Below are 16,908 nucleotides of genomic sequence, written 5' to 3'. Positions count from 1 at the left end.
CTTATGCACCATTAGGTGTGGAAAAGAAAATTATGATATATCATGTAACTATATGTAGGTACAAATTAATATACATTTATTGTAGATTACCTATAAAAAAATATACCGCTCGCCACTGAAGCACACACATACATATACGTATATACTTAAATAGTAAAAAAATAATGGTAATATAAGTTCAACACGTAAGTACTTTGCAGATATTGACCCGAGAAGGTTTTTTTAAGGTGTTTCTCTTTTTTAGGCTCACGTCCACAGCTGATCGTGCATAGAGAACTGTATTGGTACACTAGATGATCTGTTACGTAAAGGTAAAGTGATAAGCCTTACGCTTCAAGCTGACACTTGAAGTGACTGATGTCTAGAAACATGAAATATTGCGGTGAAGAACCGCCTTTTTATCGATTTTGCAATCGAACCGGGTACCTTAAGCATGTTAGGTGAATGCGCTAACCACTACACTATAAGGCGGACTTACCTTCACTCGATTTAATTTTTTTTATTAGCTATTGAGTCAAAAACGGTTAGTCAACTTCTATATGCGTGTATTGGACTTACTACGCGTGGAGTTCCCGAAGCCCCCCTCGTCCCCGTCGCCCTCCCCCTCCTGAAGCACCCTCAAGGACTGGAAGAGGTTGATATTCTCGGACAAGGCGGCCCCCGTTCCACTTCCCACCACGGCCGTTTCTGCCGCCCTCTTGCGGACACTCTTCACGTTCCTCCAGTGACACGGTTGCGTCTGCAACACGCATTATTTAGTGTATACACGCTTAAATTATTCGAATTTCCGTTCATTTATTTACTACTGGTGTTAAATATGTAATATTATTTTAATTTTTAAGAATATACTTGATTTGCCTGTTAGTAGCTTTACACGTCATATGCAAGGGTAAAATCTGAAAATATCTCTCTGAAAAAATCGCAATTGGAAATATGATCGTCCAATTAATCAAGAACAATGGCGTATGATAGCTACTTTTAATGAAAATGTGAACATCTTTTAGAGATATTCTATCTTTTCTGCATTCTGCCTAAAAGTCATAGCGTTACAAGCTGATGAATGGACATTGAAATGACAGATGTTCAACTCTGTGAGGAGATATTATCGCATGGACATAAGTCATTATTCCTTATTTTAAACTTATGTAGGTAACTTCTAATAGCTCTGTGTCCGGTAAACGTTTGGGTCATCTCGAAGATAGCTGCATTTGCCAGCTTTGAAAAAAACATTTCGGTAATATTGCCACAACTAATAATCAAAATATCAGTAATTTTGTAATATTTTTCTGTTGTATCCCTGCTGAATTTCTAATTAAAAGAATTCGAAAATAAGTTTTGGAAAAGGTTATTATTAAGGTTAAAAATGATAGGATACATGTTGTAAACTTACTGGACAGCGACCATGACACATCCGAACATCGCACTCGATGTAGAGAGCCGGGGAACCCGTGAAGCGGAATGTCTTCATGTACGCATACACTTGCGTCTCAAACACACCGCTCTCCGACCAGGAACCACGGAAACGTGAAATCAACTTGTCATCCACAGGACACCTGTAACCGGATCATTATCATCATCATCATCCATATCATTATTATCGCAACGCGGAATGGCATAACCACCTGTCTAAAAATGTCTTATATCATATTGTTGGCAAAAATGTTACATGCTGTAAAGGGCAAAATGTTAATCGCTCAAGTTGGGGAGAAGAATCTTAAAAGTTTATCTTGAAACTGCATTTGAATTATAATAATGAAAATATGTATATAATTTGGACACGACGGTCACGACAAAACCGGGTCACTGGTAAAAATTATAAGTAAAAAAGGAATAAAACTATATTTTTATTATTACAATTGCTTAATTTATATAAAGTCATAATGCATTTTGATTAAAAAATATACATAGGTATGTATATTTCATGACATTGAACCAACTGACATGTTAATTCATTGATGCTTATGGATTGGTATATATACAATTGATTAATTAAGTAAACATTGCAGTCGGATGTGTTCTGAAAAATATTAAACTACAAAATCAATAATTAAAACTTGAACCTACCCAAATTCATCAATCAGTTGAATTTTCTTAGTTCCTCCATTGTGAGCGTAACAATCATTTACGACAATATCAAAACCATCTGAAATAAAATGATTTACAAATTTATTATTACATGTCCTATTCTATTATTGTACATGGCGGCCAGTGCTAGATAAGCTCCCAACGTCACTGCGATCCGAGTAGGTATATTGTGATGGGTCCAGATAATTTAGTTCTCGGCCTCTGAGCGTCTAGGTCATTAAAGAGTCTGGCTGCTGAATGGAGGGCGAGTGTTCTCATATTGCTAAACCTCCTTCTCCAATCCCAAGTCCTTAGAGTAGCGGGCTATTAGGTAGGGGGCGAGTGCTCTCGCATTCTCAGGTTTAATCGATGGTCCACCGAGGAAGCGGAATTCTTTCGCAATATAAAGCATCACATTGGCATAAAATGTGTATAGGTGTTACGGAAACTACACCTAGAAGTTATTCCATGTACAGTGTACACGATACAACGTCACATTATAAATATTTCGACTGTTTATTGTTTATATGTCTTATAATATAAAAAATATATTTGAGGATATTTCTCAAATAAAAGTAATGTGATGAGTGTTATTACCATATTTGCTCCGCATGTAGATGATGAGGGTAAGAGGATCTCCGACTCTGACTGGACCGGTCACCCGAGGTCCTCCGGTTCCATAGCCCGTCCTTATCTCCATATAACACTCGGGAGGTTGCAGAGTAAACACCACAGGGTTCCCAGTAGCAACTCTAAACACACATATACGATAATGTTCTAGCTTACTAGACAGAATGGTGCGTACTGCGCAGTGTGTCGCTTAACCCACCCAATGACAGGTCATACTTGACATCGATGTCTATATTGGTGCATATAAAACATCCAGACAGCTCTGTTCGCAACTAATATTTCATCATGATCGTAGAACAACGACAGAAGATGTGAAAATGCGACATTGACTTTCTTTTATATTTTAGCTTGAAAAGGTTATGTAAAGAATTTATATTCCGAGTTGATTTTTTTATTATTTATAACTAACCCAGGTATCAAATGATATATTTTTAGTGACAAAAAGCGTAAAAAAAAGCGTTCAGACGAGGACAGGACAATATTGTCCCGTTCATGCATCGGACCTATTGCTCAGAACAATAGAGTACCCCCACAACCACACGCGACTGCATTGTTCTTGTTTGTACACACACGGACAGGACAGTAAGACAATAGCCACTTGCGTCGCGCATGTGTGTCGCTCCAGGGCATTTTTTCTGCCAAAAATGTCGGCAGATAAAATGCCTTTTTATTATTTAATTCATCATTCATTCCCTTTCCGCACTAAATGATGCATAGGGCACTGCATTGGTAAACCAATCGCAGCGTATCTTGATCATTTTTGTTACATGGGTAAGATGTCAGTCAGTCAAGATCAGTCTTACACTTAAGGTGCCAGTCCAGGGACTACGAAATGTTCTGGTGTAAAAACACATTTTTTAAATAAATATTTTATGTCAACCATGTCAGGAATCGAACCCGAGACCTCTTGCATGGTAGGCAAATGCGCTGACCACTACACCGCCAGGCCGACACAATAGTACTTGGCCAAGTTTTATGAGAAAAAAATAAAGAAATCATATTTTTCTTAAACTTGCTCATCATGTATTTCTTTTTGTAGCGTTCCGCATGTAAAACTACGGTCACATTGTTGTATTGTCCCATGGTTCTGTCCTGCGTGTTGAGACTGTTTACGGAGCTGGGATAAAACAATACTGTCCGGTCTTTTGTATTATCTTGAAAACCCAGCTTTATTAAAATCCTTCTCAAATTATGCAATTTTATTTCATTGCAATGTATAAACGATTTCAGGTAATGAATAATTTTATTTTCCAATAATGGAATTAGAAGCGCTTGCCTTTTTCAAATAATTTACCGAAATGTCTGTTTTATTTTTTACTTTGGTGTGAGGCGCAGGAGCGGTGGGTTTCCGCCCTGCCCATACCTCTTACCGCGCAAGTCATGTTTAACTATGAACTAATTATTATCAAATGAATTATTGAACATTAATTTTTGTTACAGGTACCTATGATATGGTAAATAAAAGTAATCCAATTCAATGGTTTAAGTTAAAACTTACTCCACGTCGAGAAAAGGAAATGTGACAGTTTTCCAAAAGTCATATCCGTATTCGCAAGTCACCTTGAAGTGCTCATCGTATTCTTCTTCAATCAGTGGGTTATACTGAACTGTCACCGTGTTCCACATGAAGTTTTTCTGAAAATCGAAAACATATAAATGACACGGTTTAATTATTTTTAATATATGTTTTCTTCTTCTGTACTCATATTTTTTTCTAAAATGGAGATACGAGTAGGTACTAGACATATGCAAGTCACCTACATTACCCGTTTCACTTCTGTTTAGCAAAACAAGCAGCACCAAGGTATGATGTAGGATGCATCCTTAATATACTTACAGAGGCCAAAAATACATTTACGTTAAATAAATCAGCAAAAATAAACTCTCAAACATTTTTATATATTTCTCAAAAATATGCAGTTTTCTCTATTTTTTTTATCTGTACTACTTACTTGATTTATTTATAAATATATTGCATATGCATACATGCATGTATTTATTGGCAGGGAATCTACATAACACTAGATGATTGAACATGAATATGAAATGTCCTCTGTTTAGGTTAGGTAACATGGCTCAGCCTGTTTCTAAAATGGAGATTATTTGTGTTTTAAATTGTGAGTAGATCATTATGGAAAATAAAAATTGAAAAAGAGTGTTGTCATCGATTGGGAACATACGAGTACATCGGAGGTTCCTATAAATTTGATTTGATAATTCATTTTTTCATTGAAACAATAATATAATCACTGGTTTGCAATGACAAAAAATATTATATTATCAATTATATTTTATTATCATCACGCCCCTCTCCACACCAGTGGTGCATAAGGCAATGCATCGGTAAACCGAATGCAGTGTTATTCGATCATCTGTTACAGGAAGGTAAGGTGATCAGTCTTACGCTTCAGGTACCAGTTCCGGGACAGGTCCACTCGCCAGGAAATGAACCCGGGACTTCAAGATGACGAAGGCATCAACACTATACACTTAGGGGGACTTATCTTTATTTGATTTTCTTATTCAGGAATTTTATCCGAGAGCTGCCATCGAGTCGAAAACACTGAATCTGCCTAGACACAATATTTGATAATTTTACAAAACGTTTTTCTTAATTTTGCCAAAACATTTTTGACAGTCAGGTTTTGTGAAAGTTTCGAGTATTGCTGTGCCACAATTTTTCCCCATCTTTCTAGCACGGTTAACTGAATGAATAACTAATAATAGTCATTGTATTGAAATATTGTATAAATCACAGAAATGTAATAATAATTTCAATAATGTTTTGAGTGTGTCCAAATGTTTGCAGACATGCTGGAATGCCTAGACGTCCATATTCCCTTCTCAAAAATGTTTCCCTTTCTGTTGCAACAAATTTAGATTTAATAATTGTTTCTTTAAAAACAGTTGAACGGAGAATTGAAGCAAGTTGCTGCTGTATTTAACTTACTGAGGGAGTTTTCCTCGGATCTTCGTGCCTCGTGTTCTTGCCGAGTGTCCCGCAGCGATTTAACTGGATGTAAAACTCATAGTAATCTCTTCCAGAACCATTGATGTACATGCACTCTGGATCGTAAGCGTATCCTAAGAAAACATTTTTTTTTTTAATGTAATCCTTAAAATATCGTTTTCATCAATTCTCGTAATAAATATTTTTTTTTAATGTTTTGCAAATTATTAAAATGACTAAAAAAATACTGAAAAAAAATTGTAAAATGGTTAGTGTATAGCATTTTGTAAAATATTATACAATTAGATATTTTTACAAAAATTAAAAAAGTTTAACTTTCAAACAAATAACGGAATACTCATAATAAACAAAAGTACAGATATTTGAAGAAAAAAAAACGGAGGCCATAGTGTTTAATGATTTCTTTTCCATAATTTATAAAAATAATATAACTTAGGCCTGTCAGCAAAATCATATTTACGTCGTTTATTTAAGTAGCGTGCGCTCCTGCGCACTGCCGATAACCGACTTATTTAAACCAATGAGAAAAACAAACATAACTAATGTTTTTCTTGTTATATGCATGGTATACCATCTATCTATTGTGCTATCTGGGTGCTGTTGTCTCTTTCACACAAACACCACCCACAGAAAAATGTCTCTGTCTTCCTTGTTATAAGTTCCGTCCTCGTACTCTCTCTCATACAGTTAAACATATTTATTGTATTGGCGTTACTTTCATTCATATTATAATTATCCTTCGCATAGCAAGGATAGGTATTTTTAATATTAAAATTGTGCATATTAATACAAAGTTTATTTTCCAAATCCGGTGGGAAAATATCCATTACTAAAAATACAACTTTATCATTTGAAAAAATAAGAGAAATTTATTAAGTCTCGAATCTTATGTAGACTCATGTTTCATCATAACCAACCACACAAGAGTTAAATGAAAAAAATAAGAAAATGAATAAGCAGCTTGTACTTACCAGCCGAGTACACCAAACCAGCGAATGACCCGTTGAAGCCAACTCTTATTTTCATATATTCGTCCTGGCACTCGGCTTCAATATCTAGAGGGGCAGAGGACATTCTTATGTCATATTAAATATTTTTAAACCGAGATGAAGCTGTTGAGAATATGGAAATCTAGACATTTATAGAGCTTATGATCTGTCACTTTACAAACTGTGTAATATTCACCATTTCGCTAATAAGTAGTTGACTTCCATATCCACGTTTGACATTTTTAAATTCTCTATATATTTATACATTCTCATGCAATTGGTTCACTTATAAAGAATGAAAGTATGAAGAAAATAGCGACATCTATTGTTGAAAAGGGGAAAGGAAGTGTTTATATTTGGTTGGGTTTCCAAGATAGGCTATGGTGAAAATATTCACTCTTAATGATAAATTTTAATTCTAATAATTTTTCATTGCAATATATAAACACTCTCCAGATATTCAGTGGGTGTTGTATCAATACTTAAAGCATCTAAGCTTGCACAATAAATTATTTAGAATTATTTTGCCGGGTGTCGTTCCTATTCTATTTATTTATTTAAACGCCATTTTCACTATAAAAAAATACACGGATATGGTAAATATAAACTATAAATTTTAATTAAAAAATATGTATGTGTATGTATTAGAAAAACAGTAAAAATAGAGTAAAAAGTAATGAGGATCTCCTAAAATTTAATCAATAAAAAAATATAATTAAAATTCAAATAAAAATATGTGCCATCTAACAGCCATTGTCAATCTCTTAGACTCTGTCATAATACTGTTTTTTTGCTGTAGTTTGTATTATGTTTTTCTTCAGCGTCAGTGACATGATAGTAGTATAGGGTGTGTAGGTAGGCACTTCCTCCTCCCTATTGCGGCTGATCTGAGAGCGAGTGAGTGAGTGAGTGAGTGAGTGAGAGTGGCGGGGGTGAACACTCACGCTGCACCCGTGTGGTGTTGTAGCGGAAGCGGCGGTACTCGCGGTCCCAGGAGTCCGAGGGCAGGCGCCACTCGAGGCCGTGGGTGGAGGCCCCCTGCTCGGCCCCCTCGGCCTCCCCGCCGCGCCCGCGCGCCCGCAGCGCCGGCACCGCCACGTACGAGGACGAGTCCGACAGGAACACCACCTGTGGGCAGAGTCGTGAATGTTACTCGATACGGCAAGTCTGCTAAATTATATGAATGGAGTATGCCACGCACCTTCGCCAACGTATTTAGAATATGGACTAACGGGGTGGGGATCCGCTGCAGACGCATCTTGAACGAATAATTAAAGTAAAAAATGGCATTATAGAAGTTATCCTCGAGGTACCAATAAGAAACCAAAGAAAAAAAAAGAAATTTAATCAAACGATTTTTCCATTTTAAAACGCCGTTTTTTCGTGTAGTCGAATGGCCGACATGAATAATAAATTTAGCTAAAAACAGACAAAATACCTAAAAACACTTCCTAAAAAACACAATTTCTCAAAAGAGGTCTAAACTAAAATATTAAATATAAAACTAATATTTTTTTTAAACGACTGTTGAAAGTAAAACTAGTTAAGGTATTTAAGAAAAATTCCATAAAATTTCTTTGATTTAAAGTGAATTTATTTCTTTTTAATAAATTAACTATCGTCAAATCATTTGAATAAATTTGACTAAAATATTTTGTCTTCATACAAATATCAATGTATTTAAATTGAGTCTAAATTACGAGAGGTGAAATCTGCCAGTCCAAAACCAATTATACTATAGGTATATCAAACTTTTAAGTATATATTGTGATAGAATCGGGTTGTGGTCCCGGGGCAAGTGTTGCGGACTCGTGGATCAAAGATCTTAGGTTCGAACCCCACTCTATTCTAACTCGATTCCCATTTTCTAATAGTGAGTTATATTTACTACCCGTAGAAATTGAAATATTCGGGTAAATTATAAGAACGCAAATGTTTCTTTTTTCCAAAACTTTTTTTCATTAAAATATCTTGGAAAATGATTGTTTTCACCTAATGTTCAATTTTTAATACCCGATTATGAAAAAAAAGGCGTCTTAAAATAGTAAACTTATATGATTCTTTTACTTTTTATCAGACTACAAGAATAAAATTTGAACACCGCGTCGCATCTTCCGAAACAATACCTTTGAATGCGTTTTCAAAAAAAGTAATTAATCCGCTTGTAAGGTCAGCCGCAAGCCTCGCGTAGTAACGGTTTCGCAACACGCGAAGCCATTATTCATGTCTTATCGGGACATCGAATTTTCTTGCTGGAAAAGATAATATCCCATTTCCTTACCGACTGGTTGCGCCATACAGGACTGGTAGGTATACCCTGGTCTAATTACTTACCTACATAATATTGAGTACTACATTCGGTATAGCCACCTCGTGATGTAGTTATTAGGTCACTTGGCGACAATGCGCGGGGTTCCAGGTTTATTTCCTATCACGGTTCACATAAATTAGCTTCCGTAAAAAACCACCCGCAATAATTTTGAATGGATTTTGAATGCAACCAATACGGTGTAGGTACCTGTTAGGTTATCTGCCGATAAGTTTTATCTTAAGAGGACGATTAATAATTAACAGTAAATTGTAAAAGGTTTTAAATAGCCTTATGAAATAATAGTATTTAAATTTTAAAATGATATTTCTTGTTTTCTTTACGGCGATTTGGTAAAAGGAGCGATTCTTTTCATTCGCGTGATTTACAATCAATATGTTTCTTCCATACACCATTTGATGAGAATGAATTATATTTAATAGATTTTAAATACCTAATACCAGGTTCTGTGTAACCAGAATTCTGTCAGTCCAGTTTCAGATAATTCCTTAAAATATATTTAAAAAAAAAAACAAAACATTTTTTAAAAATAATGCGTTTATCAAAATACCACGTCATATGGATCCAAGTGTTTCACTATTTAAGGGAACAAGTCACAACACGTGTTTTAATTGACCCAATGATTAAATTATTTTGTAAATTTATTTATTTATTAACGGACATTGTCCATGTATACAATTTATAGGGTTTAAATATTACAATAAAAGAGTAGTTAAAAATAATATTAAAACAATAATTAAAAAAAGAAGAAAAGAAGCATTGACAAACATAAGGGACATCAAGACAAGATCTGGACTATTTATTTAGTGCTCGTTGTAAACTTAAACCAAAAAAGTCCAGATCTTGTCTTGAGTTGACAATACGACAAAGACGGGTCATTGGAGAATTAAAGCCATAGTATATATATACATAGCTCATATGATTATGTCTGTAAATAAATCTTGTAAAATTTATATTTTAATATTAAAATCTTATTATATTTAAAGTTACATCATCATTCCACTTTACGCAACCAGTGGTGTATAGGGAACTATATTTGAAACCAAATATAGCGTATTTCGATAATTTGTTACATGAAGGCAAGGTGATTAGTCCTACGCTTCAGGTGCCAGTCCAGAAACAATAAAATATTGCAGATAAAACAATATTTAATACTTATCTTCAGAATCGAAACCGGAACTACAAGAATGACAGACGAACGCTTTAACACAAAGAGGAGGACTTATCTTCACTATATTCCCTTATTCGGGATTTTTGTATGAGAGCAGCCACACTCGTCCGGGGTTCTGGTTTTATTTCACACACAGAATTGTATTCTTCATCCGCATGGACAGACAGACAAATTACTATTTAATATAATCGAGTTGCGGACTCACGGATCAGAGGTCCGAGGTTCGAATCCCACTCTAACCCAACTTGATTTCTATTTCATTATTACGAATCTATTGTGAGTATTTATAACTCGTTGAAAATGGCCACCAAAAATTTTAACATTTGGGTAAATTATAAGAACGCTAATATTTCTTTTTTATTGATTACAAAAAAAATATACACATCGGCGCTCGAAAGGCTATTTACTTTAAGCGACATCGCAGTTTTAATAAGGACATAACTAGTTACATTAAACGACACGGGACTTTTAAAATATTTTCAATAAATAAGCGAATATACATTAAAATATGATTTGCCCCGTCTATGGACGATGTTCTGAATGGAGGTATGTATATATATTTTTCTCCTGTAAAGTTTGCAAAACGTCGTTTAAAGTAAATAGCCTTTCCAGCGTCGATTATGTTGACAAAGGAAATACTCCATTAAATAACGCTGACATAATATTTTCACTCCAGTAGTTTTTTCGAGTCAGTGTTGCCACGCTCGCTTCGATTTAATTGTAGAAGTCGTGATTCTAATTTGGTAAATTATACGGATTCCACTATACTGTAAACAGATGTTCCATCTCGCGACTAATTGTCTGGGAACTCGGGAACTATCTCCTGCAGCAATCCGCTTTATTGTTTCTTTAATCTGACACGTTATTATATTGTTACGTAGCCCTCACCCCGAGATTAGCGAATTAGCCTCCGGCTCGACCCGGCAACGGTACACCGGAGGAGACGAGAGACTAGCGACGAGAGAAGAGACAGACGCGACACACCAGCTCTTCAATACCCGGGACTGAGAACTTAATAAATTCGGATAAATTTGCCGTAACGGACCGCAACCGGCGCGGCGCCATCACCGGTCACGGTATGATAGTGTTTTTCAACCTTTTTCGGTATGTGACCCCCTTTTTACAAAAACAATCTGGCGACCCCTCAGAACCTTAATTTTATCATACCACTCGTTTGTTAGTGATTTGCATATCATCTTCTTTCTATTGAGGACTTACTTGAAATCGAAAATTCAAGTGCAAGGGAGGGATCTATAAATATTGTTGCTGATGGCGCGCTTAAAATGGAATTGAACTCCTATAAGTTTGACGTCTTTTGGATGAAGACAAAATAATAATATCCAGAGCTGACAAGGAAGCTTTGAAATGATTAGTGTCATTCGCCATCCTACTTATTTCCCCCTAATTGAAAGCGTAATCATTGTAGATAATGAGTAGATAACTTCGTAATATAATTAAAATTGAATTAAGCTTGTATTATTTATATGTATTATTTGTAAGGTGGCGCAAAAGCCATCATCCTATCGGAAGATGCCATAACTTTTGCTTGTTGGCTGTTGGCGCAGCGTGAATTTAGGTGCAGATTTCCAGGTCGTCCGACACCAACTGGATAAGCACTACGGCGTTTAGCCGCTCGCCTAGAAGTCTATGGGGCAACATGAGATGCTGCCGGGTCTGGCCGGCCCCAGGGTCAGAGCAGCCGTTCTGCTGAGAATATCCCAGCTGTGGCTGAAGATGTCAAAGAAGATCCAGGAGTATCGACCAGACGACGTGCCACGTAATTGGGCATCAATCGGCGGTCTTTACAGAGAATTTTGGGATTGGAGAACATGTGGTTCCAACAAGATGGATCAACGGCGCATACTGGAAGAGCCACAACCAATATTCCAACCAATGAGCCAAAACCAATAGTGGCTTGATCTCTCGTTTTAGTAATTTGCACTGGCCGGAAAAATCAACCGATTTAACCGTTCCTAACTTTTTTGTGGGGTTTTTTGAAGTCAAAGGCCTATGTTTACAAGCCTCAGACTATCGCAAAGAGAATATCAGCCAAGAATGCGAGAACCTAGCGCCGGAAGTTCTGGAAAGAGTGAAGGAAAATTCCACAAATCGGGCTCGTATGGTCATCAATTCTGGCGGCGGCCCCTTGGCCGATATCATTTTCTCGACGAAATGGAAAAAAAGTTAAGATATCAAATAAACACAATCAAAAAATAAAATTTAAAAAAATTACAAAGAAGAAAAAATAAACGAATTTGAGATAAATAAGTCAATCAGGTAACAAAATGATATCAAAAATCCTAAATTTCAAACAAGTCATGGTCAAAATAGTTTTACCTTAAAAGGTATATAAAATTATAATAATCTCCCCAATGAACTAAATACTATTAAATCACTAAATAAATTAAAAAGTAAATTTAAAGAATTTTTTGTACTTGTGTAAAAACAGCATTCATATTTTAATTAGTATTTCTGTATTATTATACACTGTTTTTCTCTTTATTTCGTATATTTTTATTCACACGTAAATGGGAGGGTCCGATGTCTTGCAGGGTACCTGCTGGCACAGCGCGGGTTTAAACTGTGCAACTCGGTTATAAGCTTATATAATGCACAATCAGTTTTTCTGGGTTATTATGCCGTGTGTCGTTCGTACTCTCTACCGACGTTTCGGATCGCGTTACAGCGTCCATCATCAGGGTTGATGTTATTTGTGTATGAATATGTGTTACGTTAGGTACTTAGAATTTTTACCGTGTCGTAGTCGTTTTTGTGTGATGTTATGTATTTGGGACTTGTACCGTGTCGTAGTCGTTATGCGATTTCTTTATGACTGGGTACCAGGATGTTTTTAATCGCATCCCATCATCTCTGTTTATGTTGTCGGGATGTTTGTAAATCTCAATTGCTTCTTTTACTAGTCGTGTTTGGTGGTTCTTTGGCCTCCCTAAGATTATCGGCTCAAAGGAAAACTTATGCCCCGTTTCTATGTGGTGCTCGGCCAAGGCCGATTTTTCGGGGTAGCCGAGCCTGCATGCACTCATGTGCTCCTTTACTCTCTTCGTTATATTTCTGGCAGTCTGCCCGATGTAAACCTTAGGGCAGTTTTTACAATCCAGTTTGTAAATGCCGTCGGTTTCGAGAGGATCCCGGTCCTTTGCTGATTTAAGAAAATCTCTTATTTTTGCCGACGTGCCGAAAACAGTTTTGATCTGGTGTTTTTTAAGGATTTTGGAAATTCTATCCGTAATATTCTTTACATATGGCAAACAAGCTATCCCTTTATAGTCATCGTTATTGCTGTCATACGTCTTGTTTGTGTTTGATATAGAAGCTATTCTAGCCAAAATCTCTTTCTTTTTGTATCCGTTTCCTTCCAGCGCGTTTGTTAATATGTTCAATTCAGTTTCTAAACTTGTTTCTTCACAAATACGAGTGACAATGGAAAAAGAACAAAAACGGGTCCTTCCATTCCTTGATGTCGAAATTATGAGAAAACAAGACGGGAACCTGGGCCATAAAGTGTATAGAAAGCCGACTCATACTAATCGGTATCTTCATGCTACCTCTCACCATCATCCGTCCCAAAAACTGGGTCTCATAAATACACTTGCCAGAAGGGCGACTCGTATTTGTGAAGAAACAAGTTTAGAAACTGAATTGAACATATTAACAAACGCGCTGGAAGGAAACGGATACAAAAAGAAAGAGATTTTGGCTAGAATAGCTTCTATATCAAACACAAACAAGACGTATGACAGCAATAACGATGACTATAAAGGGATAGCTTGTTTGCCATATGTAAAGAATATTACGGATAGAATTTCCAAAATCCTTAAAAAACACCAGATCAAAACTGTTTTCGGCACGTCGGCAAAAATAAGAGATTTTCTTAAATCAGCAAAGGACCGGGATCCTCTCGAAACCGACGGCATTTACAAACTGGATTGTAAAAACTGCCCTAAGGTTTACATCGGGCAGACTGCCAGAAATATAACAAAGAGAGTAAAGGAGCACATGAGTGCATGCAGGCTCGGCTACCCCGAAAAATCGGCCTTGGCCGAGCACCACATAGAAACGGGGCATAAGTTTTCCTTTGAGCCGATAATCTTAGGGAGGCCAAAGAACCACCAAACACGACTAGTAAAAGAAGCAATTGAGATTTACAAACATCCCGACAACATAAACAGAGATGATGGGATGCGATTAAAAACATCCTGGTACCCAGTCATAAAGAAATCGCATAACGACTACGACACGGTACAAGTCCCAAATACATAACATCACACAAAAACGACTATGACACGGTAAAAATTCTAAGTACCTAACGTAACACATATTCATACACAAATAACATCAACCCTGATGATGGACGCTGTAACGCGATCCGAAACGTCGGTAGAGAGTACGAACGACACACGGCATAATAACCCAGAAAAACTGATTGTGCATCTTAACGGCCGTGAAAATCTAAGAAGTTTAAGCTTATATAACTTTAAATTGATAAATAACTATAACAGTTCAAGCCACTCTCCAATCACAAGAGCTATTCTCTTTTTTAGAAAGTCACAGTTTTAAGATTAACTAAAAATATAAAAGTAGACTGTAATAGAAAAAAAACATGTATCATTTTATGTTACTATATTAATTAAGAAAAAAATGTATGTGGAGTTCATTAAAATATTCAGTATTAAAGAAGTACAAAAAATAATATTTTATTATATTCATGAGATACTGATGAACTTTTAATTTTAAAGGTGCAATATCTCACTACTAGTAAAATGTAGTTACCAACTTGAGCCAGAAACCCGACGATGTAATTAAAGAACAATATATAAATATAACAAATTATGATTTGATTTTTTTTCTTTTTTTTTGCACAACAACAGGCCAGGAGACCCAATTACAGTTGTAAATTACATCACAGATCACCCCAGGCTTGAGAAAAATCACATGAATTTTTTTGTGTTCTCACCGGGAATCGAACCCGGAACAAGCGTCTTGACCACTACACCACGGAGGCCGCCTGTTATGATTACCATACGAATGTTGTATGTATTGTTTGCGGACCATAATAAATAAAACAATTAAAAAAATAAACAAATTTGTTATTATTTGTTTTCGTTAAATTATTGAAAAATAACTAAAATAACTAATAAAAATAGCTAACTTCACGAAAATTATTGAATTTTTGTAGGTATAGGACTTGAAGCCGATGCCTTTTAGAATAATTTTATGTCGCTCGCGACCGCGACCCTCCGAAGGAGGCTTTGCCAGAAGTTGAAAAACGTTAATATATTATAACAGATGCGTTTTAGTCTAAACGAGAAACGGTGTGAAGATCGCTGTTACAGGCATAACGCATAACTGTACATTCCCGAATAATGGTCCCATGACAGTACCTAGTTACATTTGACGAATTATTTTAACGCGGTTACAACTTAGTATAATTGTGCGTTGTAGCGCCTATTATTTCATAACTCTTTCATTGTTATTTTTAACGACCCACAGAGTTGAAGATAATCGCATCGCAGATCGAGACTGAAGCGGGAGGTCAAACAGCGAACCTGTACATTTTTCTCGCCGTAATCTGATTCTCCGTTTGGCAATAAAGATGTTATATTTACTGAGACCGAATTAATACCGAGTTCCGTGGAAGCGCAGTTCATAGGTCGTGGGTTTATTTACCGATTTAAGTTTCAAATGTTACGGTAAAAGTCCCGGCACAGAGCGCTTCACTATCAACGAATTTAATCTAATCGAAAATAGGCGAATACCTAATTAAGATTCTGGTCCCGAAAATTTTCTAAAGAGAGTTTAATAATTCTGCACGAGACGAACATCTGACAATGAGAAAGTTCAGGGGTTTTTTATTTCTCGATTGACTACGTATTAAACTAAGCTAAATAATGTTAAGATAAATATAATATCTATTTTACATAATTCATTATTCCATGTCCGCTCCCTAGTTGGGGCATACAGTGCCCACAAAGATCCCCCAAGCTCTCTCTGTCGGTTGCCAGCTCCTGTGCATCCTAACAAGTCAAGTCACGTCCCGTAATTCTGACACGAACTGCCGACGAACAGTCAGCAGTGGACGCCGAGAACCTGATGCCTTGTAAAGTAGGCAAGCGTGGTTAAGGATCTCGGGAGGCATCCGCAGCACATGGCCAAGCCAACCGTATCGCCTCCGTTTGATGACAGTTGTCACCGAAGTTCGCTGCGTCCGTTCTCTTATTATTTTATTCCTCACAAAGTCAAACCACCGCACACCTAAGATTCTTCTGAGGCATCTATTGTCAAAACTCGGAATTTTGCTGCTTTGGGCCCTAGTGAGGTACCACGATTCGCATCCGTAGAGGAGAATAGGTGTTATGCAGGCATTGTATAGTAATAAAATATGTAATAATAAAAATAAATATAATATAACGTTAGAACCGGGTTGGGGTCCCGCGGTGGTATTGTGGACTCACGGACCTAAGGTCCGAAGTTCAAATCCCACTCTACCACAACTCGATATCCATTTTTCCAGCACAAGTTATTTACGACTTTTAGAAAATGGTATGAAAGTTTAAATATTTGAGTTAATAATAAACACTTAAGTATTTCTCTTAAAAAAAAAAACCTAAGTTTCATTCTTATGTATTATCGATTTGTCATCGCCATGACTTTTAAAGTTTTGTAATTTTGAAATTACTTTTAAGTAATTAAGGTAAGTTGTACTGACATTTAAAAGTAGAATCCCTTTAGCTGT

The 16,908-nt window shown here is 36.3% G+C and overlaps 1 protein-coding gene across 1 annotated transcript in view; it reads right to left on the bottom strand.

Annotated features, from left to right (window-relative positions):
* LOC148277920 (cuticlin-3) overlaps window positions 1-16,908 on the bottom strand; it is a 64,858-nt gene that overhangs the window by 4,440 nt on the left and 43,510 nt on the right. The window contains exons 5-12 of the mRNA XM_088232203.1: window positions 7,599-7,782; window positions 6,637-6,720; window positions 5,645-5,778; window positions 4,193-4,329; window positions 2,662-2,816; window positions 2,065-2,143; window positions 1,391-1,553; window positions 559-739 (exon numbers count right to left, since the gene is read on the bottom strand). Of these exons, the coding sequence (XP_088088329.1) occupies window positions 559-739; window positions 1,391-1,553; window positions 2,065-2,143; window positions 2,662-2,816; window positions 4,193-4,329; window positions 5,645-5,778; window positions 6,637-6,720; window positions 7,599-7,782 (1,117 nt within the window). The remainder of the gene's footprint in view (window positions 1-558; window positions 740-1,390; window positions 1,554-2,064; window positions 2,144-2,661; window positions 2,817-4,192; window positions 4,330-5,644; window positions 5,779-6,636; window positions 6,721-7,598; window positions 7,783-16,908) is intronic.

Source organism: Micrasema longulum, unplaced genomic scaffold (assembly GCF_059751315.1).
Source record: "Micrasema longulum isolate JH-2025_06_02 unplaced genomic scaffold, ASM5975131v1 h1tg000955l, whole genome shotgun sequence".
NCBI lineage: Eukaryota > Metazoa > Arthropoda > Insecta > Trichoptera > Brachycentridae > Micrasema > Micrasema longulum.
Note: the sequence above shows the minus strand (reverse complement) of the source record. Positions and strands in the feature narration are given on the sequence as shown.